Consider the following 26,125-nt stretch of genomic DNA (forward strand, 5'->3'; position numbering starts at 1 on the left):
TCATAGAAAAAGAAGTCTACTCTTTATTGTGGCTGGCAGGGCTGTGCCCAGCCAGGGTTACATTCAGCTCTACTGCTGTCCGGTTAGCGGGGTGATGTGAGCATGCGTCAGCAGGGCAGGGGTCCCGCCGCCCGCGGGTGCTGCGGGCGGGACGGGGGCACGGGCATGAGGAATTCCCCGCCCGTGGCAGCCCCAGCCCTGCCGGGGCGGGGGGCAGCTGTAGCCGGGGCCACGTGCGCACACACCGAAGGCCCAAGGGGTGAGGGTTAGCACCAGAAACGGGGCTCTGCATCCGGCGAGGGGCCCCAGTGCCCGGGTACTGAGCCCGGCCACCTCCCGCCAGGGCGTGGGCAGCAGGACGGGGGGGGACCCCCGCCGGCACTGCCAAATGCCTGGGGGCACGGGCAGCCACCCCAATGGCACAGGAGCCTGGGGGGGGAAGGGTAGGGCCCAGCCCAGGGGCGTCTGGGCTGCCGAGGCCCTGGCTGGCCCTAGGGCTGCGGGATGCTCCCGGCAGCCTGCAGCTGCCCCGGGCGCTCGGAGCGGGGCATCGGGGCTCGGCCCGCCGTGCGCTGCCTGGTGGAGCGGAGGGGCAGGGGGCCGTGCCAGCCAGAGCCCGGGGGCGGTTTGGTGTGTGGCGGGGGGGATGCTTGCATATACGCTGGGGCCAGGCCCAGTGGGACCAGTGACGGACAGACAGCTCAGCCCTTGCCGGCGGGCGCCCGCTCGGGGGGACCGCGGCACGGGGCCGGAGACCCACGGGGCGCGTGGCCGTGGCTTCGCCATCCTCCGGCCTCGGGGCGGGCGGCTGCCCGGGAGGAGAGTCCTGAGTGGGGCCGGCCGAGGGAGCTGGGCGCAGGGCGGGCGGCTGCGGGGGCTCAGCGGCAGGGGCTGCAGCGCTCCGGGGGGGACCCTTCAGGCGGCCCTGCAAGAGCGAAGAGGGGCTGCAGCAGCGTGCTCTCCTGCACCAGTGCTTTCAGGGCCGGGGGACAGCCCCACTGCCCTGCCCCACACCGCCCCACTGACCCTGACTCCCCTGGCTCCCCGGTCCCCCACCCCCCTGCCCCAGAGGGCAGGCAGGGTGCAGCCTGCAGCAGGCTGCCCGGGGCGGGCCGGGGACCCCCCGCAGCGGCACGGCCCTCACCTGGGGGTGCCACGGCCAGGCTCTCCTCGGCCGCGGCAAACTGCAGCTCAGCTCCGTCGGGCAGCAGGGAGCCACGGGAGCGGGGGCACCGGTCTCCAGAGCGCGTCCTCCGCAGCACCGACTGGGGAAGGAGACGGTCAGCCCCCCGTGGCAGTGAGACTGGGGGCGTTGGGGCTTCTTGGGGGGCTGCCCAGCCCTTACCTTCCTGGCCAGGGGGCTGCTGGGGGCTGAGGCGCTGCTGTAGAGGCTGAGGCTGGAGTTGGAGCGGCTGGGGGACAGCACTTTGGAGGAGGGGGCCGACTGGTTCCCCGCACACTTGGCCGCAGTGGCCCCGAAGGCATCTGCAGACAGGTACTTCTCGTTGATCTTCAGGTTGGTCCTTCCCTTCACTGGGGATGACAGAGGCGGTGAGTGGGGCTGGCGCTGGGGGTCCTGCAGCCCCAGGCCTGGCAGTGCGAGACCCTGGGGAGCCCGGTGGGCTGCGTCCCACATGGGCACCAGCAACCCACAGGGCACCGCAGGCATCGCACCCAGGCACCGGGACACCCACCACACCAACACCAGGGCTCTCCTGGCCTCAGCCCACTGCAGATCCTCCTGGCCGCAGAGCCCCGGGCGCCCCGTGCCCAGCGCCCAGCGCGGGACACCCATACCCACCTCTGCAGGGGTCGTTCTTCACCAGGAACTCGTCCAGCGCGATCCACCCCCCACCGACCCGCACCATCAGGGTGCTGCGCAGGATCCGCACCATCCGCAGCTGCTGGGACTCCCCGAACTGCGCGGGAGAGCGGTGTCAGAGCAAGGCGGGGGCCGGGGGGGTTCGGCAGGGCTGGGAGCTGGGGAGGGGGTACCAGAGCAGGCACCAGCACCTAGATCTGCCCATCACCAGGCCATCAGGTCCCCTGTGACCCCCTCCATCCCCACCAGCACTGCCCTCCCTGCCGCGCCGCAGCACGCAGCGTCTGGGGCCAGGGATCCCACGGGACGTGGACGCGCCCTCTCCCTGCCGCTGCAAGGCGTCTGTGGCAGGGAGCCACGCGCTGCGGGACCTCTGCGAGGTGCAGGCTGTGCACGGGTGTCAGAGCAAGCCCGGGACCCCGGGCTGGGGCACGGGGGCTGCTGGCTGTGGCAGGAGGGCAGGAGGCGTGGGTCAGCACTTACCCGGTACCTGTTGGCGCTGATCTGCTCCACCTGGAAGCGCTTGGCGCAGTTGCACTGGGCCACTTGCCTGTTCACCTGGGGATGGCACGATCAGCTCAGACCCACAGCGGGGCCCCCCACCCAGCCCCAGCCGCCACAGCCCCCCCACCGTACCTCGTCCTGGATCTGGTCGGCATCGGCGGTCCGGCGCAGCGGGTCCCGGTTGGGGTGCAGGGCGCTGACAAACTCGTAGTAGTCGATGAAGCCGTCACCATTCATGTCGAAGATGCTGGCCACAGCGTTCATCTCCAAGACGTTGGTGGGGAACTCTGGGGAGGGAAGGGGACCCTCAGCCTGCCATGCCCTGTGTGCCTCTGCACCAAGGCCCTGATTCAAAGGGGCTCCTGGCTGGCAGACCCTGTCCCTCCCCGTCTCTGCTGGCACTGCCCCACCTCTCCCCAGACTGCCCTTTCCCGGGGTCTCGGGGCTGGGGGAAGCCCTGTGGGGTGCGCCAGCCCCCGGAGCCAGCCCAGCCCAGCCCCGGGGCACTCACTGGAGGAGAGGACACTCTCGATGAACTCCCGCTGGCTGATGCGCCCGTCCTGGTCCCTGTCGATGCCTCGGAAAACATCCAGGACACGGGACTTCATTTGGCTGATCCACTGCATGTAACGCTTTCTCCAGACCCCGAAGTCAAAGTGAGCAAACTCCTCCAGCTCGGAGAGGCACAGACAGGAATTAATGCCCTGGCAGGAAAGCCCCCCCAGGCCCCCCATCACACCAGGCTGGGTGACCACACTTTGCCCCGTGCTCAGGCTCAGCCAGGCTGCCGTGCAGCCAGCTTGCTCCCCCGGCCCCACAGAGGCTGGCAAAGGGGTCTCTGCCCAGGACCCCTGGCTCGGGGTCACAAGGGGAGCCACAGGCTCCAGCAGCCGGCTCTCGGCTGTTGGGGGTGCACCCGTGCCTGCCCACAGGGATGCGCGGGGACTCCTGGCTGCAGGGATGGGGTCTGGGGAGGCTGCCGGGCTGTGCCTGCTCCATCCCACCAACCCCGTGGGCTGTCCCCATCCACGTCCGACCCAGGGCCAGGGGCTCCCACCGGCAGAAGGCGAGGCGAGCTGCCCGCACCCATCCGGGGTCGTGCACCACCGGGGCTGCCCCTACCTCTCGCAGGCGCTGCATGGCCGTCTCCAGCCGGTACTGCCGGTCCAGGGCCAGAAGCCAGAGCTGCTGCCAACGGTGCAGGAGCTGGGCCATGAGGGGCGTCTGGGGCTCCAGCCCCCCAAGTGGCACCGCCAGCGCGCCCTGCGCCTTCCCCGTGCTGCGGCGCCCTGCAGCCAGTGCAGACAGGCAGTGAGGGCACCGCCGGGGGTCCTGGGGCACGGCGCAGTGCAGCACAGGGGGCAATGGGGGCCCTTACGTGTGGCCAGCCGGCGGGCCGCCGGCGGGCCGAGCTCTGTGGCCAGCTTCCGCTTGCAGCTCTTGGTGACCTTCTCCACGTCGGGCTGCTTGCGGTTCAGCTCCTCCATGAACACCTGCCGCAGAGCGCCGGCACTGAGCACCTGCCCGCCGCGCCAGCAGGGCCCCCAGGCATGCTCTGCCGCCCTGCCGGCACAGCTGGGGCAGGGGGCTGAAGCCGGGAGCGTGGCCACCCGCAGACCAGCCCTGTGGCCCCCCGCCCCCGGGTCCCTCCTGCATCAGGAGTGCATGCAGCAGATCCAGTGGGCTTGGGCTGCAGCTGCTGGCGTGTGCGAAGGTGCTGCTGCGCCGCTGCTGCGTGCACGGACTGCGCCCACGGCCTCAGCCTGGAGCATGCAGAAGTCCTCAGCCAGGTCGAGCGCTCACCCAGGGCCAGGCAGGGTTGGGGGGCAGCACGGCCCCCGGTGAGGGGGGGAGCTGGGCGCAGGGTCCCTCACCGTGTGCTGGGCATTGAGCTCCTCCAGCTGCTCAGCCTCCTCCGGCAGCGGCTCCTGGTCCCGCAGGCTCAGCGCCTCCTCGGCGGCGGTGATCCAGTCGATGAGCTGGGCCATCTCCTCCCGCTCGGCTGCGAGGCTGGCCGTCTGCGCCTGCAGCCGCTCGCCCTGCTGCTGGGCCCAGCTCAGCACCTGCGGGCACGGTGAGGGGAGCCGGGCCACGGGGCTGGCGGTGGGGGGCACAGGGCTGGCTGCCCCACTGCCAACCCCAGAGTCTGCAGCCCCGACCAGGGCATTGCTTCAGGGAGAACGAGTCTCTGCACGGGGAGCCACGGCCCAGCCCTGCCAGGGGGCAGGCACGCAGACCCTTGGCCAGCAGCCCTAATGAATATGGGGCAGGGATGTGGGGGCTCCGTGGCCCACCCGTGACCACGGAGCAGGACCAAGTTCATGCTGGGTGCTGAAGGGGGCTTTGCAGCTCCTGGGTGCTGCCAGCGGTGCTTTGAGCGCCGGTCCTCGGTCCATCCCTGCGGGCAGCGGCCAGACGTGCCGGTACCCAGGACTGCACCTCCGCAGACGTGCTGGCTGCCCTCGCAGCGGGGCTGTGCTGAGTCCTGGCAGCACTGAGGGTGGGGGAGCAGATCCAGATCGGATCTCTGCTAAGGGCTTTGTACAGACAAGGGTGAGGGATCGGCTAAACCCGTCAGACCCGTTCAGGAAGAGCCGGGAGCGGCAGTGCTCTTGCCTGCAAACCCACGATGCCACGGAACCTCCAAGCTGCTGTGGGAGCAGGGTCTGGGATGGGGATCCCCGGGACGCTGCTCCCTGGAGACTCCCTGCCTGGGCTGCATGGCACCTCTCATCTCATGTGTGTATGGAATAAGTGCCACCATCCAGGTGGGACCAGAGGGGCCCCAGGTGACCCCCTGCGTGGCCCCAGGGTGGGGGAGCAGAGGTGGGAGCAAGGGGATGGCCAGGGCTGGCCGGGGCGGTGCACCCTGGCGGCTCACGGAGGGCCAGGTCTGTGCAGGAGGAGCTGAGCCTGGCTGTCCGGTCACTGGCAAGACCAAGACCGTCTGTATCGGCCGGGGACGGGGCCGAGCATCCCCGGCTGCCCGCAATGTGCCGGTCAGGAGGGCTGCACCAAAGAGGCACCGGCAGTAGGAAGGCGTGGGCTGTGCTCATCCCAGGCGTGGGTGCAGATATGCTCCGTGCCTGGGGAGGGGTGGAGAAGGGGCGCCCAGCTCACCTCCTGGAAGCGGCTCTTGACGACTGTGACCCAGGACTTGATGGTGATGATGGAGTCCGGGTGGCAGGTGGAGAGGATCTCCTCCCCCAACGAGGTGATGCACTCCAGCTCCAGCTGCTGGCACTGCAGGGACTTCATCAGCTCCTGGGGGAGTGCATGGACCGTGGTACCGCCAAGTGTCAGCCCCCTGCACCCCACTGCGCACCCCAGCACCACCAGGACCAGCCTCCACCCAGCTGGGTGTGCAGGTGGGGGAAGGATGATGGATGGAGCGAGCACGGCCGTCTTTGCATGGGGTGCTTGGGACCCCAAATCTCCACGCCTCAGGGTGCTTGGGGCCCCGAGCACGCGTCTTGGTGTGATGGGACCCAACATCCCACATCTTAGTGTGGGGCCAGCTGACCCTGGGAAGGCAACGTCCTGAGGCGAGGATGGAGCTGCCCTGGAGGCAGGGGCTGGTGGGGGCTGGTGGGGACAGGCACCCACCTGCAGCTGGTTCTGGCACTCCTGCACGGCCAGCTCCTCCTCGGGGAAGACACCGTACTTCAGAGTCTTCTCTGACTCAGAGAGGCGACCCAGGAAGGAGTGCACCAGGGTGTGAAACTCCTCTGCCTGCCACGGACAGCCGAGGACCCACTCAGCACCCACCCCATGGCCGCAGCCCTGGGTCCTGTCCCCAGCAGCCCCTCGGCCGGACCCCGAGCCCTGCAGCTGCCCCTCCTGCCCAGGGCCACACAAGCACCCGCCGCAGCTCCAGGGCCCCGAGGGACAGCTGCTGCCAGCGCATCTCAAACCCCACAGCAGGACAGGGAGGATGCTCCTCACCCACCTGGAGACCTGGGACACGATTCCCACTGACCCCCATCAGTTCCTCCCCATTGAGCAGAGCACCCCACACAGCATCCTGCAACACACGCAGCCATCCTGCCCCGGGCACACCTGCAACAGGCGCCCACAGCACCCAGCCTGGCACCCGGCCACGGCACCTTGCGACACGGCCACACAGAGCCCCACAGCCCCACACAGTGCCCTGCGCCACACGGCCACCCACTGCCGGGGCACCCCACGCAGCACCCTGCAACACGTGGCCACACACAGAGCCCGGGCACCCCACACAGCACCCCACATCACAGCCACACACAGCCCTGGGCGCCCCACGTGCCTGCAGAGCCTTCCCACGAGGATGCACCGGCTGCAGACCCCCACCTTTCCGCCCGGCGAGGCTCTGGGCTTGCCGCTGCCCCCCCAGCCAGCCCCCGTGGCTCGCCCGGCTCTCACCTGCCGGAGCGCAGCCTCCAGCCGGGCCTGCTTGGAGACGGAGAGCTTGCAGACCAGGTCCCAGCGGGTGCTCAGCTCCTCCATCTGCTTCTGCAGCCACTGGGAGTCGACGCTGCTGCTGCCGCGCGTCAGGTCCCGCACCGAGCGCTTCAGCATCTTGATGCAGCTGGCTCGCTTGCCCAGCTCCTTCTGGAAGACCTGGAGGGAGGGCAGGAGGGGCTGAGAAGCGCCGGCGGGGGTCCCAGCACCCTGCCTGGCCCCCGTTACTGTGCAGAACCCTCACGTGTCCCAGCACCCTGGGTACGCCGAGTGCCCCAGCGCTGCCCCAAGGACCGGGAGCACAGGCTCCGGTAAAGCGTGGGCTGCTCTGGTGGGCAAAGCCCCATCCTGAGCCTGGCTCCTGTCCTGTCCCAGGATGGAGGGTGGGCAGGGCTGGTGCCGAACCCAGGGCTCCCCAGGGGCCAACGCAGGGCAGGGACCTCCCCGCGTGGCTGGGGACACCCACCTTGTGCTTGTCCATGAGGTCACTGACCAGGTCCCGGTCCCCTCCGACAGGCACATCCTCGCTGAGCTGTGGCTCAGCCCGGTACAGCCAGTCCATGAGCGCCTGCAGCGCGTCCGTGAACTTGCCCGAGAAGAGCAGGTTCTCCTCCAGCTTGTGCTGCCTGCAAGGAAGGGCGCGGGCAATGCCTGGCAGTGCCCAGGTGCTGGGGCTCAGCCCCACGGTGCAGGGAGCGGCTGCCCCACGGGGAGCCCGGCTCTAAGCGCCTGGGGGCAGATCCTGGCTGGACCCCCAGGGGCCAGAGCCCAGTGGAGCTGGGGCAGGGGGTCCCGAAGCAAGGAGCGAGATGCCCAGGGAGGAAGGGCAATGCCATGTCGCCCACCAGGGACCCACACGGCAAGCAGAGCACAGGCATCCCACCCCATCCCACCCCATCCTGGCCTCACCTCTCCACAGCCCGGCTGCACAGCGCATCCCAGCGCTCCTTCAGCTCCCCCAGCAGCTCCTCCAGCGGCTGCAGGTCCTCAGGGAGCCGGGCTCTCTCGCGCAGCGCCCGCCCGCTCCGCAGCGTGGCCTCGTACACCGGCCGCTTCAAGCGCAGCACCTTCTGGAAAGCCTGTGGGCAGAGGGGGTGAGCCCACCCGGACCCCCAGGACGTGGGTTCTGACCCCAGGGCAGGAGGGCTGTGGGGAGAATCCTGCCTCCCTGAGCGCCATGGGGCAGCTTGGGGTGCTGATGCAAAGCATCCGACCGCTGCAGCATCGAGTGCATTGGGGCACTGCTGTCCCGCTGGGAGCTGGGGAGCCCCCTCCCCTACCGCCCACAGCCCCCCAGCTCTACCCCCCGCTGCTCATGGCTGGACAGCCACCCCTGCTGGGACCCCCCCTCTCCGCAGGGCTGGGGAGCAGGGCAGGCCCCCCACCTTGTGCTCAGCCAGCTGGCACTTGATCTCCTCCTGGCTCGTGGCAGTGTCCTGCGGCACCTCCACACTCTGCTCCACCTCATCCATCCAGTCCAGGAGCAGCCGCCGGGACTCGCTGAACTGAAATGGAGGGGAGGGGTGCGTGGGGGGACCTTGTCCACAAAGCAGGGGCCGGGGTGACCCGGGCGATGAGCTGCAGCACCCACGCACCGGAGCTGCACAGCGCATTCTGTGCCGCGCCGCAGCGCAAGCCAGCGCGGCACGGTCCCGGTGCCGGAGCCGCGTGTCCTGCGCACCGGCGCAGCTCCTCGCAGGACCCGTGTGCCCCGGCACCGCATCCCAGTACCTGCTTGGTGCGCTTGCGGGCCTCCTCCAGCGCCGCCCCTCGCTCCGACATCCGCTGCAGCACCTTGCCCAGCCGCTCCCTGGCCGTCAGCACCAGGTTCTGGATGACGGCACCGTCCTGCTTCCTGCTGAAGTCCTTCAAGCGAGACGCAACAGCCTCCAGGCCGCTGAGCTTTTCCCCGTGGGCGTTCGCCTCCTTCACCAGGGCCTGCAGGAGAGCGGAGGCAGCTGGGGGCACGCGGACGGCCCCGGGGCTGGAGCGGAGCCTCCGAGTGCAGCCCGCCCGGGGACGGGGTGCCGAGCCAACTCGGTCTGCTGCTGCAGGGAGAGACGTCCCGCTGGCAGCCCAGGGGAGATTTCCCCTGCTGGTGCCGCCACCAGCGCCGCTGCCGCACGGGATCCCTCCGGGCAGCCCCCCAGCCCCACGGAATGAGCCCCGGCTTCGGGGCGCGCTGCCAGCTGGCGCAGGGGCACACCTGGGCAGCGGGCGGGAGGGCACCGCGCCGGCTCAGCCCACACTTGCCTTGTGCTCCTGGATCTGCGTGGTGACGGTGTCCAGGACGAAGCTGGGCGGTGCGGGGGAGCCGAGGAGCTCCTCCGCCTGAGCCACCCAGCGCAGCAGCTCCTGCACGGTGCCGTGAAACTCGGTGGTGACCGTCAGCCCCTCGGCCAGGCGCTCCTGCGGGCAGCGGGGGAGGCGCTGACGGGGAGGGGAACCCGCAGCCCCTGCGGCCGGGGCAGGGTCGGCACCCCCGGGCGGGCAGCACGCCCCCGCCCCGCACACCTTCCTCTCCTGGGCCTCGGCGTGGACGCTCTCCCACTTCTGCTCCAGGATGCGGAGGCTGTGCTCGGTGCTGCAGGGCCGGCCGGCGCGGCAGGAGGCCAACAGTCGCTGCAGCCGCTCCCGCACGCCGCTGTACGCCTCCTGCTTGGACTCCATCTCCTTGCAGAGCTCCTGCCGAGAGGCCGCGGGGAGCCCCAGGGTCACTGCCCCGCGGGGGGACGGCGATGGGGAGAGCTCCCGCTCTGTCCCAGGGGAGCTGGAGGGGGCAGGGGAGGGGGGCAGGAGGGCTCTGCCCAGCTGGGGAGGGGAGAAGGCAGGGAAGGGTCCCAGCACCTCCGTGCAGAGAGGGGCTGATTTGGGGCACACATACACCCCCCCAGGGGGCACTGAGGGCCGGCCTTGCAGCAGCGAGGACTGGCACAGCCCCGGTGCTCACCAGGTGCACCGTGAGCTTCTCTTTGGTGGCATCTGGGTGGCCCCACGCCGGCTTGGAGAAGAAGAGCTGCAGCTCCACCTGCTCAAGCCACTGCAGCAGCTCCGTGATCTCCAGCGTGATGTCCTGCACCTGGCGGGGGGGGCGCGCAGGGGCTCAGCGCTGCCCCTGCCAGCGGGCAGCGCCGCGGCGGGCAGCCTCGGCGCACGGGCGCACCGGCCCCCGTACCTGGCTGAGGTTGTTCTCCAGCTCCAGCTGGCGGCTCTCGGTCTCGCTCTGCACCAGGTCCCAGCGCTGGTTGAGCTGCTGCAGGCTGCGCTGGAGCCCCTCCACGCTCTCCCCCAGGCTGGAGAGCAGCAAGCCCTGCGCGGCCTCGTTGACGGACTGCACCGTGCGGGCGTGAGACATCACGTCGTTCCTCAGCACCTGGGGACGGGACGCCGCGGTCACAGCCAGCACCCCGGCGGCGGGGCACCCCACATCCCCAGCCAGCTACACCCCTCGCCCTGGGTGCCCGGGCCACCTCTGCTGCCCAGGTCAATGCTGTGGCGCCAGCAGCCCCACGGGGCTGGGGTCCAGGGAGAGCTGTGCCACGGCAGGACGGAGCCTGGGGATGCCCCGGAGCCGGCGCCCTGGCTCTTGTCCTCAGTGTGGCACAGGGCAGGTCCGAGGCACCGAATTTGCCACTTTGTGGCAGGGGGGTTGCCGGGATGGGGCACAGAGGAGGCTGGGGTCACCTCCTGTGCATGGACCCCCATCTGTGGGGCCGTCCTGCACCTCACAGCGCCTCGCCTGCATCAGATATGGCACGAGCGTGCCCAGGCAAGGGGAAGCGGGTCTGGGCTGGCCACAGCCTCGGCTTCGGCTGCTTCCCAGCAGGCGTGGAGACAGCTCATTCCTTCCATGCTGTCACCGCGGGAGGGGACGCGTTCTCACGCCACCCACCCCAAGCTCCAACCTGCCCCACCTGGCCGCTGTCACCCCGGGGCTCAATGGCAGCACAAGAAGGAGGGGACCGACCCGCCGGGGCGGGGGCCAGGCAGCACCCCGCGGCCAGGAGGCATCCCCGCAGCAGGAGGACCGTGCCTGGGACCTCCTGTGCAATGGGACACGGCGGGACCGTGCCATGTCCCCTCCGAGGGCCAGTCCCGCCAGGGTGCCTGGCTGTCAGAGCAGGCAGCCGATGGCCGGGGCAGCAGTCGGGCAGCCCGGGACGTGGCGTGCAGGCAGCCCCGTCCCGCTGCCGCCCTCACCTTGTGCTTGGCCAGCTCAATCTCGCAGCTCTGCAGGTCGAGGCGCAGCAGCGTCGGGCCCTGCAGCTGCTCGGCGGTGCGGGACAGCCACTGCAGCAGCTCCTCCAGCTGGTGCTGGAACTGCCCCAGGCCCAGCAGAGCCGCCTCCAGCTGGTGCTGCCGCGGCAAGGGCGGAATCAGGCACCCGTTGGGTGGGAGCAATGGCAGCCCCGACCACGTGCCCGCACCCGCGTGGCCCCATGCACCTGTGGTGCCGCAGGGTACCGTGCACCAAGTGCCTGCACGGCCCCACACACCCACCCAGCACCCACACGGCACCCCCTGCACCCACACAGCACCCCATGCACCCACATGACACCCACATGGCACCCCATGCACCCACCCAGTACCCCATGCACCCACAGGACACCCCAGGCACTCACCCAGCCCCCACACGGCACCTCCTGCACCCACAGGACACCCCAGGCACTCACCCAGCCCCCACATGGCACCCCATGCACCCACACAGCCCCCATGCTCCCACCCTGCCACAGCTCTTGCCTCATGCTGGTGGCAGCTCGAGTGCCATCACCACCTCCCAAAGCCCCCGCGCGCCCATACCCAGGACAGCAGCACCCACCCAGCCCTGCCCTGTGCCCAGCACTGCCCCCGCACCGGCTGGGCCCCCTCCCCACCTGGCGGCTGACAATCTCCTCCTCCAGGTGGTCCCAGCGCTGGCGGAAGTCGCTGAGCAGGGACGGGGGGTCCCCCTGCCCCGCGCCCCCCAGGCTGGCCTGGTGCCGCAGGCTCTCCACGTCCACCTTGCACTGGTAGAGCTCCCTCTTGAACTCCTGCGGGCAGCGGTGAGCGGGTGACCCCCAGCCCCACGTGGAGATGGGGGTCTGCCGTGCCACCAGACACGGCACAGCATGGCATGGCGTGGCGCAGCGGAGCCGTGGCTGGTTTGGCATGGCATGGCATGGCACAGCACGGCACGAGAACCTGGGCCCAGAGCTCCTCCTCAGGAGAGCGGGGAGCCCTGCCCGCTCAGGGCACCTCGGAGGGGCACGATTTGGCACCCCGGGCAGGACTCGGCCACCCAGCGCCCACCACGAGCAGGTGCCGTGGGGGCACCAGCACTGTCCAACGTGCCACGCTTTCATCCCACTCCTGCCCTGAGCACCCCACGTACCCCGTCACTGCCCCCCTGCCCGACCCCCGCGCTTGGGGCCCCATCCTGCGGCACAGCCCACCTTCAGCTCCGCCAGCTGCTGCTGCACCATGTCCAGGTCCCCGCCGACGAGGAACTCCTCCGCGATGCGCAGCTCGGCCGCGTCCAGCCACTCCAGCAGCCGCTGGGACAGAGAGGGACCGTGGGGTTGGGGAGGGCGGGGGGGGTGGGCCAGGCCCCCCACCCTGTCCCCATCCATATCCCTGCACATCTGACACGCCAGGGCAGCTGTGTCCCTGGGGGCACGGGCATCCTCACCCCTGTGCTCTGCAGCCCCATGGCCAGCAGCGGGGCTGGGGGCTGGCCCCGCTTCCAGCCCCACTGCCAGATCCCGCCTTTAGCCATGCCCAGGGACCACCGCGGTGGTCCCCCAGACCCTCACACCCCTGAGCGGGGATGGGAGGGTGATGCGGGTGGGGGGCAGGCCCCTGTGCACGTGTTTGCCTGAGCTGGCCCCAGCACCCCACCTGCATGGTCTCCTGGTAGCTGACGGAGGCCTGGAGCTGCTCCTCGAGGCGGGCGTACCGCTCCGTCCACGCCTTGTTCAGGCTGTGCCAGGAGGAGTAGAGCTGCGGCAGGGCGCGAGGGTCAGCGGCACCGCGCGGGGGTCCGGGCGTGGGGGTCAGCGGCACCGCGCGGGGGTCCGGGCGTGGGGAGTCAGCGGCACCGCTCGGGGGTCAGTGACACCATTCGGGGGGTCTGGGCATGGGGGGGTCAGCGGCACCGCATGGGGGTCCAGGCGTGGGGGGATCAGTAGCACGTGGGGGTCCGGGCGTGGAGAGTCAGCAGCACCGCATGGGGGTCCGGGCGTGGGGGGGTCAGCGGCACCATGTGGGGGGTCCGGGCGTGGGGAGTCAGCGGCACCGCATGGGGGTCAGCAGCACCACGTGGGCGTCTGAGCATGGGGGTCAGCGGCACCACGCAGGGGGGTGGGCAGGGGGATTGGTGGCACCACATGGGCGTTGGGGTGCGAAGGTCAGTGGCACTGCAGGGTGGTCAGTGGGCACCAGCACAGGGTGAAAGAGCCAGCCAGCAGTGCCGTGGGATGCAAGGGGTGGTGGGCACCGGTGCAGGGTGTGAGGCTTGGCAGACACATGGTCCCTTGTGCAGGGACACCAGCCCAGCCCGGGACACCCAGGGACACTGGCTCTGGGGAGGATGCCTGCACCTTCTCCAGGGTCCGGCTGCGGCTCAGCTCCAGGGTCATCCCTCCCCCATGAGCGCCATCCCCACGCCCCTGGGACCCCGTCCCTTGCTGGACCCACACCCGCTGTCACTCACATCGTCCAGGCTCTTGGTGACGTCAGGCTTGTCAGGGTCCCCGCAGGAAGACATCAGCTCCACGCCCAGGCTGCCCAGCGTGTCCAGCTCACCCTGCAGCGAGTCGATCTCCTCCCGCAGCGCCTGCAGGCCAGGAGGGGGCTCGGTCCTGCCCGTGCCCCATGGGGCTGCCCATGCCATGTGGCTGTCTGTGCCGTGGGGGTTCCCGTGCCATGGGGCTCCCCGCGTCCCATGGGGCTCCCCGTGCCGCAGGGCTGCCCGCCGGGCCCCCTCCCAACCCCATACCTGCATGGTGCGGAGCCGCGTGCGGATGGCCTCGGGCTCGCCGCCGGCCTCCTCCAGCCCCAGCACCAGCTGCTGGGTGTCGCTCAGCGTCAGGGCCAGCTCGGAGAGGCCGTGCCAGAAGCGGTCAGCCAGCGCCAGCAGCTCCCGCAGCCAGCGCTCCTGCTCCTCGCAGCGGCCCCGCAGGCGGCCCCACTGGGAGAGCAGCTGCGCCGTCCGCTCCTGGATCCCTGCGGGGCACGAGAGGGACGGGGCTCGGCCTGAACAGGGACACGGCCTCGCCGGGACGCCCCGCGCGCGGGGCCGCGCTGCCGTGCGTGCGCACCCGCCCGCGGGGCCGCGTCTGCCCCTCCGTGCCGGTACCTCCGGCAGCAGCGTCGGAGTTTGCCGCCTGCATGCTGGCCAGCAGCTCGCTGCCCTGTGCCTGCACGGTCTCCAGGGCCACCCCCAGCTTCTCCAGCTCGCCCAGGGCCAGGCTGTTCTCGCGGATCTGCTCCCGAAGGTGGGCCGCGTCGCCGCGGACGGAGGGCTGGCTCTGCAGGCGGCTCTGCAGCTGCTCCAGGCACTCCAGCAGCAGGTCCATGCGCTCAGTCAGCTGCGGGAGGTGCGAGGGGACCAGCCCGGTCACTTGCGGGGAAGCTCCGGGGGCCGCCGGCGCCCTGGTGCTGGCCCCATACCTGGCTGTAACGCGGCAGGGCGTCCTCCAGCAGGGCAGCCGCCTGGCGCACGCGCTCGCGGATGCGGCAGTACTGCTCCTCGGCCTCCCGCCAGCGCCGCTGGAACGGGGCGCCCTGCTCCGGGCTCAGCTCCACCAGCTGCGCCGAGACGCGCTGCAGCTTCCCCATGAGGGGCCGGTGCTCCGCGATGGCCTCCCGCAGGCACTGAGGGCAGAGGAACGGCCGTGGGCACATAAAGGAGCGGGACAGGGCACCCGGGGACGTGCCCTGGTGCACCCTGGTGCTGCCACCGGGCTGACCTGGCACCCACACCCCGGCTCTGCTCCCGGTGGGCAGCGCTCGTGCGCGGTGGGTGCAGTCCCCACAGTGGTGCCTGCTCCGGCCCATCACAGACCACATGCCGCACCGCCGCCTCTCTGCTCCCGACCCCGCAGGGCAGCAGAGCACACCCCCCCCTTCGCCTTCTCCTTCCCCATGGCCCGGCTCGGGCCACCCTGCCCTCACCTGCAGCAGCGCCTGCTGTTCCTTGAAGGCCTCGTAGCTGATGGCGTTGGGGGAAATCTGCACCCCGACGACCTGCGTCTCCTCCAGCCAGGGCAAGAGCTCCTCGTGAGCCTCGGAGAACTGGGCGAGCAGGGACTGGGCGTGCTCCAGCTGCACGGCACAGGCTCCGCTGCGCAGGAAGAGCTGCTCCGTGCGCTCCCGCAGCGCCTGCACCGAGGGCTGCGGAGACGGGCAGCTCGCCAGGGTGCCCTGCTGCCGCGGCGGTGGGCGCCCGGGGCACGGCCGTCCCCCGGTGCAAGCGGGCCCTGCTGCGGCAGCATCCCACCCAGCACCCACTGGCGCTCACCTGGAGGTGCTGCCGCAGGGGCTCGGGGCAGGAGCAGAGCAGCGGGTCCGCGATGCCCAGCAGACGCTCCACCAGTCCCCGGTGGTGCAGGATCTCAGCGGAGAGCAGCTGGAAGACAGAGGCGTGTGGGTGCCAGGTCCTGCAGAGACGTCGGCAGGTCCACGCACACGTGACTGGGTGGTCAGTGCAGGAGCCCAGCAGGGAGGGGACGCAGAGCCAGCATCCCCGGGGACTTCTGGGCACTCCCAAAGGGGTGCAGGTACTGGTGGGGCGCACCCCAGCCCAGAGCCGCCCTGCAGACCCACCTTCTGGTCGGAGAGCTGTGAGCGGAGGGCCTGGGCATCCAGCTGCACCCGGCTGATCTCCTCCAGCCGCCCACCGAGCCCAGCCAAGTGGGCGAGCTGGGAGTCCAGGATCTGCTCGAACTGCAGCGGAGAGGAGAGCCGTCAGCTGTGCCGGCAGGGAGGGCAGGCGTGCCGGGCAGCCTCGCCAGGACACAGACCCCTGGCGTGTCTGCTGCTGCTGCTTAGCGCGGGACCCTCTGCCGCAACCTGGCGCATCCCACCCGACCGCGTCCCCCCCGACCCGGCTACCCCCATCTCCCGCTGCAGGCAGCAATGCCGTAGGGCCGGGGAGCGGTGAAGGGGACAGAGGGGGACGGTCCCGGGTCCCGCGTCCCGCACCTTCTCCCTGTCGCTCGTGCTGACCGGGGGCTCCTGCCCACCATGCTGGCTGTCCCAGGAGGCCAGCTCCTTCTCCATGCGGCCCAGCCAAAGCGCCAGGTCCTCCTGGGCAGTGCCCAGGCGGGACGAGGCCTCCAGGGTCTGCCCCAGGCGGTGCATGGTGTCGGCGCTGCTCTGGCCCACGATGAGATAGCGCATCCTCAGGGACTCCATCTTCTCCTGCGCCAGCTGGGCCTCCTCCCCTGCGGCAGCACCGCGGCCGGCGTCAGTGCTGCTGCAGCCGGTGTCCCCGGGGCCGGGGACATGCCGCGTCGATGCCTTCCCTCCCTCGTGACGGTCGCTCTGTCCCCATCTTCCCATGCCTGCCCTTCTCCTGCTTCTCCTAGACCCAGCTCTGGCCCCTTGTCTCTGCCGGAGGTGAAATCCAGCTCCCCGGTCACCCCCCACAGCTGGTGCACCCTGTCCCACCGTGCCCCTGACCCCCCAGGCCAGGCTCTCCCCCGGCCCCTCCCCATCCAAAGGGACCCATCACACAACGCTGTGCTCCCGCAGCCGCCGGTGGGGAGCTGAGCACCCCAAGGACACCCAGCACCCGGGAGTGCCCTCAGTGCTGGCACAACCCGGGGCAGCGCCCTGTGCTCATCCCCTCCCATGCCCCGTGGTCCCGACCCCGCGGCCGCCGCACCCAGCAACCCGACTCGCCTGTCACCATCTCCAGGACCCGCTGCCCGCTCTCCAGGGCGCCGTCCAGCGCTCCCAGCCGGCTGCGGATCTCCTCGCAGAGGGCCTGGGTGAGAGGCTCTCGTGGCAGCAACTGCCGTGGGTGATGCTCGCCAGCGCCCCGCTGCACCCGCAGGTGTCCCCCGTCCCATCGCCACCCCCAGCCCTCCCCACGGCCCCGCTGCACCCCCAGGTGTCCCCCGTCCCATCGCCACCCCCAGCCCTCCCCACGGCCCCGCTGCACCCGCAGGTGTCCCCCGTCCCATCGCCACCCCCAGCCCTCCCCACGGCCCCGCTGCACCCGCAGGTGTCCCCCGTCCCATCGCCACCCCCAGCCCTCCCCACGGCCCCGCTGCACCCCCAGGTGTCCCCCGTCCCATCGCCACCCCCAGCCCTCCCCACGGCCCCGCTGCACCCCCAGGTGTCCCCCGTCCCATCGCCACCCCCAGCCCTCCCCTCAGCCCCGCTGCACCCGCAGGTGTCCCCCGTCCCATCGCCACCCCCAGCCCTCCCCACGGCCCCGCTGCACCCGCAGGTGTCCCCCGTCCCATCGCCACCCCCAGCCCTCCCCATGGCCCCGCTGCACCCCCAGGTGCCCCCCCGTCCCATCGCCACCCCCAGCCCTCCCCTCAGCCCCACTGCACCCCCAGGTGCCCCCCCGTCCCATCGCCACCCCTAGCCCTCCCCACCACCCTGCTCGCATCCGCGCCGCCCCGCCGTGCTCCGCTTGCCCAGCCCACCCAGCCGCCCCACGCTGCAGCAGGTGCCCAAGCCCACCCTGCGTCCATCCCGGCCCTGACCTGGGTTTGCCGGTGGGCGTCCTGCACACCGTTGACACAGCCGTTGGCGCGCCAGAGCTGGGCCAGCTGCCGCTCCGTGGCACCGAGCCACTCCTGGAAGGAGTCCACGGCCTCCTGGAAGCCCTGTGCCGCCGGCAGGATCCGCTCCAGGCAGCCGTACCTGCGCCGGGAAGGCTGGGTGAGCCGGGGAGGGCGACAGCCCCCGGCCCCAGCGGCCTCGCAGGTGCACGGCCGAGGTCCTGGCTGGAGAACCCTCCTCCCCCCCGCCACCGGGGCTGGGCGCCACTTCCCACATCTGGGGTGCCCCTGCCCTGTGCTCCCCCCAGTCCCAAATGCGAGGGGTGAGGCGAGGCCCTGACCCACCTGGCTTCAGCCTCCTGCATCAGCTTGCCCCACTTCTCGGCGAGGCCGGAGAGGCTGCCGCTGCCCTCGGGCGCTGCCGTGCCGGGGCCGTGTGCCGGGGGCACAGGTCTGTCCTGCAGGACGAGCTCCACCCGTGGCCTCCGCTCCTCCAGCAGCCGCTTCAGGAGCTGCAAGGCAGCGGGGCACGGCGCTGTGCCGGGGACCCCCCTCCCTCCCACACCGCCTCGGCACGGCACGGCACCACGGGCAGAGTCGGCAGCCCCGGGACGGCCGCTCTGTCCCCCAGCCCCCTAATCCCCGGCTGCAGGGCGGCGTGGGCGGGACGCGGCAGCCTGCATCTGCTGACCTTCTGCTCCTCCAGCTGGGCCTTCGCCACCTTCACCTCCGCCGAGGGCGGCTTCTGGTTGCTCACCAGCTCCTCCATGTCGGCCACCCAGGCCAGCAGGCTCTCCAGCGTGTCCTGGGCTCGCTCGGCACCTGCCGCCTCCTCCAAGACGGGGACAGCCCGCTGGGACACCTGGGGAGAGAGGTGGATGAGCTGCCCAGCGTGTGGGGGACGGCCGTGGGGCAGCCATGGGGCTGGGGTGCACCCCTCCACACCATGCCCTTTGTGGAGGCGATGCCAGGGATGGGGGGACCCAGCTGTGCCCAGGTCCTCCCTGGCATCCCCTGCTCGCCCCACGGGCAGGGCTCTGTGGGGTGGGCTCTCCACGGACCCACACTCCTCCTTGGGGCCGAAGGACCGGGCGCTGCCTGCAGAGGACCCCAAAGCAGGGGCTGTGCCCCTGGGCGCACCCCATGCCGTGCGGATCCCCGACACACAGCACCCGCAGGGCAGGGTTGAGTCCCCGCCAGCCGTGGCAGAGGGGAGGGGGTCGGCCCCATCCTCCGGCACCATGGGTCCCACCGGTTCTGCCCGCACCGGGGACCCGAGGCCACACACACCATCCAGCGCACGGGGCACAGACCCCGGCGGCGCGGGAGGCTGGTGGGAGCGCACGGCCCCGCACGAGCCCCGGCCAGCGCAGGCAAAGGCCAAGACTCGCTTGCGGAGACAACCATGCCGGCAGAGCAGCCCTGCCAGGGCCGGCGCGCGGCGTGGGGCCGGCACAGCACCCTCCGCAGCGAGGGCCCCTGCCCGGCAGTCACCTCTGCGGCATCCGTGTGTCCGGAGCGGCCTCCAGCCGCCGGCTCTCCCGCGCGCTCCGTCAGCACCGTGACAGTCCGGGTGACCAGCGGCTCCCCGCCCTTCTCGCCGGCCGGGTACTCAGTCACCTCCACGATCTCCGTTACGATGGTCTCTGTCACCTCCGTCACCTCCGTCACCTCCCGTGTGGTGACGGGTTTCCAGGACCAGGCGGTCCGGGGGGCACCGGCCCGGGGGGGGGTCCAGGCTGCGCCCCCCACCTGCCCCTGCCCCTTGAGTGGGACGCAGGCCATGCTCCCATTCTGCACTGCCACCTCCGACTGGCTGCGCTTCAGCACGGGGCTGCCGGAGCGGCTCCAGCCATTCTCCACCAGTGCTGGCAGCTTCTCCGGCGGCGCCGGCCAGGCCTCCGCGATGCTCCTGCCGGGCGGCTGCCCCGCATCCAGCCCCAGGTCCCGGAGCTGCGGCTCCCGGAGGAGCTCCTCCGACCGCCGGCTCTTCTCGCCCAGGCAGCTGGGCCGGCTCACCGAGTTCCCCATGGCACGGGCACGGGCGCCGGGCCCCCGCCTCAGATCCCGGCCTGAAACAAGCCAGGAGGGCGCGCGTTATCGGAGGCACCACGGGGCCAACCGGCGCCCAGACCCCATCCAGCGCCCCGGGCCACCCTCTCGCGCCCCCACTCCCAGCTGTGCCTCTGCCCTGGGCGGCTGCTGGTGCTACCCAAATTCCCGTGTGGGCTTTGGGGGGTCCCAGCCCCGCCGAGCAAAGGGCTGGTGAGAGCCAGAGCCCTGGGGACAGGGAGGGACGAAGCGCTGGCCATCACCTGGGGCCAAGCAGAGGGAGGGGACCCCGAGGGATCCGTGGCATTGCCACCCCTCGGCTGGCAGCGCGCGGGGCGCGCGTCCCTGCACCGGTGGGCGCGTCTGGATCACAGACATGTAAATGAAGGGTACCGGAGGCAGCGCAGGGCACCCAGCAGACAGGCAGATGCTCCCGGCCGCCATCGCTTTGTGCCATTAGATTAACTCGGAGGCCAGCGGAGCCGGGAGAAAAGAGCCATCTGTCTGCGGGGCCTGACAAAGGCGGCCAGGGATCTGCTGGGGGGAGCAGGGCTGGGGCCGTCCGGCTGGGAGCACCCACCCGCCAGGCAGGCAGGCCGGCAGGCAGGCAGGCTCCCCACCCTGCCGGCCCTGCCGCAGCCATAAATCCCCCGCGCCACCCGGCAAGACCCTCCCACACCAGCCCCTGGCCAGAGCTCCAACGCAGCTGCAGCGCTGCCTGCGCCCACCGCTGCCTGCGCCCACCGCTGCCTGCACCTGTGCCCACCACTGCTGGCACCCACATGCACTGCTGCCTACACCCACACGCACCGCTGCCTGCACCTACCGCTGCCGGCACCTGCACCCACCGCTGCCTGTTCCCACACCCACCGCTGCCTGCGCCCAGCCCCACCGCTCAGACCCCGCACCCAGCCCTCCCACCCAGACCTGGGTGTGCTCCCCTGTGCACGTGTGCATGCACACACACCCCCGTATGTGCACACAGACACGCTCGCACAGGCACATGCCCGTCTGTACCCACCCGCATGGGTCAGTGCGCCGACACGCACCCCACAGGCTGGGGCTCTTGCACGCCCACACTCCCCCTCGCAGCACCAGCCCCTCACATCCCACCCCGGGCGCAGGCCTGGGTGCTGCGGGCACCCGCCAAAGGGCCCGCACGACGCACACGGCCGCACACGCGCTCCACACGTGCGCACGCAGCGCAGCGGGACCACGCTCCGCACACGCGGACGCTGCACTTCACGCGCACCCACCCTGCTCTGCCACGCAGGCACCGCCGCCGCACCGCCAGCAACAGGCTGCAGCCCCGCGCCCCCACGCGCCTGCATCCGCGGGGCTGCGCAGGACACGCAAACGCATCCGCGCCAGCTGCGTGTGCACGCAATGGGAGCGCACGCGGGGCGGCCAGCTCCACGCGTACGCGCATCCACGGCAGCCGCGTACCCCGGGGTGCACGCTCCTCGGTGGCCAGAGCACCTCCGAGCCGCACACACGCACCGAGCCCCCGCAGGCGCCCGTGGCACACGCCGTGGGCACGCACCATGGGCACACGCTGCGGGGCCACGGGCACACGCCGTGGGCATGCTTGCCGCAGGCACGGGGTCCCTGTGCACAATCACGGACCCCGACACGCTGTCCCCCGCAACCGCGCGGCCCCACGCCCAGCACCGCCGGCGTCCCCGTCACCCCCCACTCCACCTGCGTGGCCGGGCTCCCACGGGGCAGTGCGGGTGGGGGGCCGGCGGGCGGGCAAGGGGCGATGCGGGGAGACCCCGCAGCAGCACCGCCCGCTCCCGGGGATCGCCGGCGTCACCCCCAGCGGCAGCCGGCCCCGGGGACACGACCGCAGTCCCCGCACCCGCCCGGCCCCACGCACCCCGCGGGCTCGGCTCCCCCCCGCGGCCGCGGCCCCTCCGCAGCACCCCGCACCCGCCGCACTCACCCCTCGGCCGCGCCGGGCGTCCATGGGGCCGGGGCCGGGCCGGGCCGGGGGGCTCCGCCGCCGCGCCCCGCTACCCGCCGCGCCGCCGGGCCATGGCGGGGTCTCTGCGGGGCTCGGCCCCCGTTACCGCCGCCCGGGCATCGCCCGCCCCGGCCCCGCCGCCGCCGCCGCCTTTGTGCTCTGCGCCCCCGGCACGGGGGGACGGGGCGGCCCCGGGCGGGCGGGACCCCCCGGCCGGCACCGGCACCGCACCGGCACCGCACCGGCACCGCCCCGGCGCGGCTGGGCTGGGCTGGGCTCGGCTGGGCTCGGCTCTGCCCCGGCCCGACTCGGCGCGGCTGGGCTGACCCCGCCGGCACAATACGGCCGCCCGCGTTAACCCTTGGCGCGCCGAACGGCGCCGTTACCGGGGAAACCCCCCGGGACTCGCAGCCATCCCGGGCAGGGGGAGGGGAGCAGCGCCGTTCCCACCGCCCGCCCCGCGCGGCACCGCCCTCGGGGGAGCGGCCCGGCCCCCCCGCCCTGCCCCGCCCCGCCCCGCCACCCCCCGCACCTGCCGCTGCCCGCACCGGCACCGGCACGGCCCGGGAGCCGGGAGCCGTCCTGAGCCTGTCCCGCACCCGGGCACGCACCCGGGCATCCCCTGCATGCCCGCAGCCGCGGCCCCACGGCGGCGCAGACCCACGGCGGCGCAGACCCACGGCGGCGCAGACCCACAGCGGCACGGCCCCACGGCGGCACCGCCCCACAGCGGCACAGCCCCACGGCGGCACAGCCCCACGGTAGCACAGCCAGCCCCCCTGGGGTGCACTGACCCCCCCCCCCACCCCGGCTCCAGCCCCCAGATCATGGCGCTGCCAGCCAGAGCCACAGCGTCTGCCATGGTCACAGAGGGGGCACGGCCCCGCTCCTCGGCTGCTTTGGGGGCGTGGGGTGTCCTGGGCCAGGGCAGCCGGCCTCGGCAGAGCTGGGCAGGGATGGTGCAGCTGGGCCCGGCTGCAGGGATGCTACCGCAAAGCCCACCGCCCGCCTCACCCGCAGAGCCGGGGTCCTGCGGGCCCAGAGCTCAGGGACCCCCTCCTGCCCCTGCCCTGGAGGCAGGAGGGGCTGGGGGGGGCAAGGGGCTGCCAGCGGCGCCGGGGTGGGGGCTCCGCTCCTGCCCGTGGTGCACGTGGCGCGAGCCCCATCCTCGGCCTGCCTGGACCCAGCTCTGTCACACCGGCCCCCCAGCCGGTGGGAGGCCCTCGGGGTGGGGGGTCCTGCCCCGCACAAAGGGGCGGGTGCCCCTCGCGGGGCCCCGGGGAGCGCGGGGGGCCGCCGCAAGGCGCGTCACGCTGCGCTGATGGATGGGGCTCCCTTGGGCTCTCCTGAAAGCAGCGGGCGGAGGGGCCGGGGGCTTTGTCTGCTCGGCTGCCGGAGACGCTGCAGGGAATTAGCATATCCCGGGCTCTCCCGCCGCACCGCATCGTCTTCCCTGCTCGGCTCCCGTGCCTGCAGCGGGGAGCTCAGCACCGGCGCTGGATGCGTGCGTGGGTGCCCTGCCGAGGCACGGGCTACCCTGGGTACTCTGGGCATCCCCAGCTGACCCAGGACAACAGGCAGGACCCGGGCTTGGCTGACGGTGCGGAGCCCCTGGGCGCTCCCGGGTGCCTCCGTGCCAGGGGAGACGCTGCTCCCCTGAGCACCACAGAGGGGGCTGGCCTGGGGGGCTGCTCCCCTCGCCCGCCGCCCCTCGCTCCATAGCTCAGTCCACCACCTCCAGCAGCGCAGCTTCCACCCTCCTCCCCACTGCCCCACGGGGAGCACGCACGAGCCGTGGGACCCCCGGGCTCAGCCACCACGCTGGCGAGGCACCCTGAGCACCCCACATCACCCGGCCAGGACCCAGGGGCTGGGCAGGGGGCAACGATCCGGCTCCTTCGGCGGAGCGAGTCGCTGCCTCCCGCGCCGCACGCCTGCCGGGAGCTCGCCTGGCACGCTCCGCCGCCCCAGGTACCGGCTGGGGGTGGCGCGGGCGCCCCGGGCAGAGGCAGCCCAGCGCGGGGCACCGGGCGAGAGCGGTCGGCTGGAATCCGCAGCCTCAGATCCCGGGAGCCGGGTGGGTTTCCCCTCGGCCTCGGCTTTGTCTGCGCCGGGGCCAGGATGAATGGCCCTTTCAGTTTGTGCTGCCATGTGTGCCGAGGGAGCCCGTGTGCTGGCCAGGCCTGGAACAAAGGGAGCCGGCGAGGGGCTGCTCGCGGGGCGGCGAGGAGGGGCCGGCAGGGCAGCCCCCGCCGGCGGGTGCTCCCGCTGCTGCTCGGCGCAGGCGGGTGGCGGGAGCTGGTGGCCTGCGCCGGCCGGCGGCTGGGGATGCGCTAGCGCTCTCCTGGCCCCGGGCAGCGAGCAGAGGGGCACATGAGGTCTGGGCAGCGGAGACACCACTGCACGTGCCCGGGCAGGGGGATGCCCCTCACTCGCATGGCTGCGCACCCCTCGCCTGGGCAGGGGGAGACGGCTGCACACACCACATGCACAGAGACACAGCTCCTGTGCACGGCTGTATAGCCCTTGCATGGCTGCACACCCCTCATCTGGGCAGGGGGACACAGCTGCAGACACCTTGCACGGTTGCACACCCTGTGGATGGCTGCACACCCCTTGCCTGGGCAGGGGACACAGCTGCACACACCTTGCATGGCTGCACACCCCCATGCACGATTGCACACACCTTGCACAGCTGCACACTCCTCGCCTGGGCGGGGGACACAGTTGCACACTCCTCGTGCACAGATGCACAGCTCCTGTGCATGGCTGTACACCCCTTGCCTGGGCAGGGGGACCCAGCTGCATACTCCTCGTGCATGGCTGCACACCCCTTGCACGGCTGCACACCCTGTGCATAGTTGCACACCCCTTGCCTGGGCAGGGAGACACGGCTGCACACTACCCATGTGTGGCTGCACACCCTGTGCATGGCCATATACGCCTCATGTGGCTGCACACCCCTTGCATGGGCAAGGGGACATGGCTGCACACTCCCCATGCATGGCTGCAGACCCTGTGCATGGTCGTACACCCCTCACATGGCTGCACGCCCCTCGCCCTGGCAGGGGGACCCAGCTGCACACTCCTCGTGCACAGCTGCACACCGTGTGCACGGATGCACACGCGGCCGAGGCAGCAGGGCCGTGGGACCTGGCTGAGCCCGGCGCAGGAGGTGGCCCTGCTGCTGCGGGGCTCCGAAGTGGTGATGCCATGAGGAGGTGACACCATGAGTCAGTGACACCACGAGGCGGTGACACCACGAGGCGGTGATGCCATGAGTAGCGCAGGGCCACGGGTACAGCGGGCTCCGAGCCCAGGGCAGCTGATGGGTGGTGTCAGCGGGGAAGGGCAGCACGCCTGGGCCACGGACTGGGAGCAAGAACCAGGGCCACAGGAGCCCGCCTGGCCCACGGGTGTCACCAGCAGGTTGGTGGGGCCGTGCCCAAGGGCCTCCCAGCTGGCCATGGCCAGGCACCGTTGTCCCTTTCGGGGACCAAGACCTCACCAGCCTTGGTGGAGACGTGGCTGGGTCCTGCCTGGCTCTGAGCGGTTCTGCCGGCCGCCGCGCGCCCGGGGCGAGCCCGTTACCTGCAGGGTAGGATCGGGCTCCGGCAGGGCGGGCAGCCTCTTCTCCACGGCATCCAGCCAGTGCCGCAGGGCCAGCAGCTGCTCGTGCACTTCCAGCCGCCGCTCCGTCCGCTCGCCCCGCTGCCACGCTCTGGGGAGAGACCGGCGACACGCCGGGCTGTGGGGCTGCACCGCCGCCCCCCCTGCCTGGACCTCTGCCGAGGGGCGTCTCTGCCCGGGACCCCTCACTGCTCTTGAGTGGGAGAGGGATGAAATGGTGCCTGGCGATGCCAGCACCTCTCCCCGAGTCCGTGCCATCGGTGAGATAAACCCAGCACCATCCCCGTGGCCTCCAGCTCCCCGTGCCCACACCCGGTGCTGGTGGTCCCAGCCCTTCTTGCACCGGGGGGGATGTTCCCTGCTGACCCGCACCCTGCCCATCCCAGCAGCTGACCCAGACCCCCGGGGAGGTGCGGGATTCACCCCGGCTCCCACCATCGCAGTGCAGATGCCCACACCTCATGCATGCTCATGCAGACCCCAGCCCTGACCCACCGCCCAAGGCACCCCGGCTCGTCGCGCTGTGCCCAGCAGCACCTGTACCTCTCCATCTCCTCCCCGTCTGGTGACGACCCCTCCACGCTCCTTCCGGAGAGACCGGCATCATCTGCAGCACAGCGCTTCTGCAAGGAGAGCAGGCGGACGGGGTGTCGGGAACTGGTGGAGGGGCAGGAGGACGAGCCCCCCCCAGCACACCGGCACAGGCCTCTGGGGGTGTCGCTGTGTCCCTCCCCACGGAGAGGCAGCCGTCAGCCCATCCTCACCAGCCAGGGCTGAGCACCCCTGGCTGGGACCCCCGACCTCCGTCCTCTGCTCCAGCCTCGCAGCCCTGGCCCGCCAGCCGTTGCTGGTACCTGCAGGTTTGGCTCTGCTCGTCTCGGTCTCCTCTGCCAGGACGAGCACTGCTCAGCACAGCAGTTCCCGCAGCGCTCCCAAATTTCCTGACCCCTTTTTATTGGGGATTGCTCCTAGATCTCACTTGCTGCCAGCTAC

At 71.8% G+C, this 26,125-nt stretch overlaps 1 protein-coding gene across 3 annotated transcripts; it reads right to left on the minus strand.

Annotated features, from left to right (window-relative positions):
- Window positions 1–25,754, minus strand: LOC135311808 (microtubule-actin cross-linking factor 1, isoforms 6/7-like). 3 transcript variants are annotated; one of them, XM_064441904.1, is made up of 39 exons: window positions 25,676–25,754; window positions 25,094–25,223; window positions 18,176–18,346; window positions 17,830–17,996; window positions 17,467–17,626; window positions 16,649–16,733; window positions 15,947–16,188; window positions 15,569–15,688; window positions 15,264–15,371; window positions 14,918–15,136; window positions 14,414–14,617; window positions 14,100–14,331; window positions 13,740–13,966; window positions 13,455–13,577; window positions 12,641–12,742; window positions 12,196–12,297; window positions 11,638–11,793; window positions 10,964–11,119; window positions 9,939–10,136; window positions 9,714–9,842; window positions 9,278–9,448; window positions 9,017–9,172; window positions 8,495–8,701; window positions 8,149–8,268; window positions 7,673–7,842; window positions 7,230–7,389; window positions 6,725–6,922; window positions 5,933–6,058; window positions 5,447–5,590; window positions 4,201–4,389; window positions 3,705–3,819; window positions 3,449–3,615; window positions 2,838–3,000; window positions 2,459–2,613; window positions 2,306–2,380; window positions 1,802–1,919; window positions 1,346–1,533; window positions 1,145–1,265; window positions 1–925 (listed from the first exon to the last, which is right to left on the minus strand). In XM_064441904.1, exons 1-39 carry the CDS (start codon window positions 25,681–25,683, stop codon window positions 879–881), a joined length of 5,829 nt encoding a protein of 1,942 aa, XP_064297974.1. In that variant the 5' UTR covers window positions 25,684–25,754; the 3' UTR covers window positions 1–878. The 3 variants fall into 3 exon arrangements, with proteins under 3 accessions (XP_064297974.1, XP_064297973.1, XP_064297972.1); XM_064441903.1 differs by lacking the exon at window positions 25,676–25,754 and adding an exon at window positions 18,979–19,556 and having other exon boundaries at window positions 25,094–25,200; XM_064441902.1 differs by lacking the exons at window positions 25,094–25,223; window positions 25,676–25,754 and adding exons at window positions 18,979–19,556; window positions 21,482–21,953.
- Window positions 25,755–26,125: the final 371 nt, after the last annotated feature.

The sequence above is a fragment of the Phalacrocorax carbo genome, chromosome 2 (genome assembly GCF_963921805.1).
Source record: "Phalacrocorax carbo chromosome 2, bPhaCar2.1, whole genome shotgun sequence".
In the NCBI taxonomy this organism is placed as follows: Eukaryota; Metazoa; Chordata; class Aves; order Suliformes; family Phalacrocoracidae; genus Phalacrocorax; species Phalacrocorax carbo.

Coding starts and splice junctions, on each gene's coding strand:
- LOC135311808 (XM_064441903.1), bottom strand. CDS start 19,515: ATGGGGAACTCGGTGAGCCGGCCCAGCTGCCTGGGCGAGAAGAGCCGG. Junction 11,794..12,195: donor AGCAGCTGGCGGAGCTGAAG/GTGGGCTGTGCC, acceptor CGCTGCCCGCAG/GAGTTCAAGAGGGAGCTCTA. Junction 7,390..7,672: donor TGCAGCCGGGCTGTGGAGAG/GTGAGGCCAGGA, acceptor CCTTCCTTGCAG/GCAGCACAAGCTGGAGGAGA.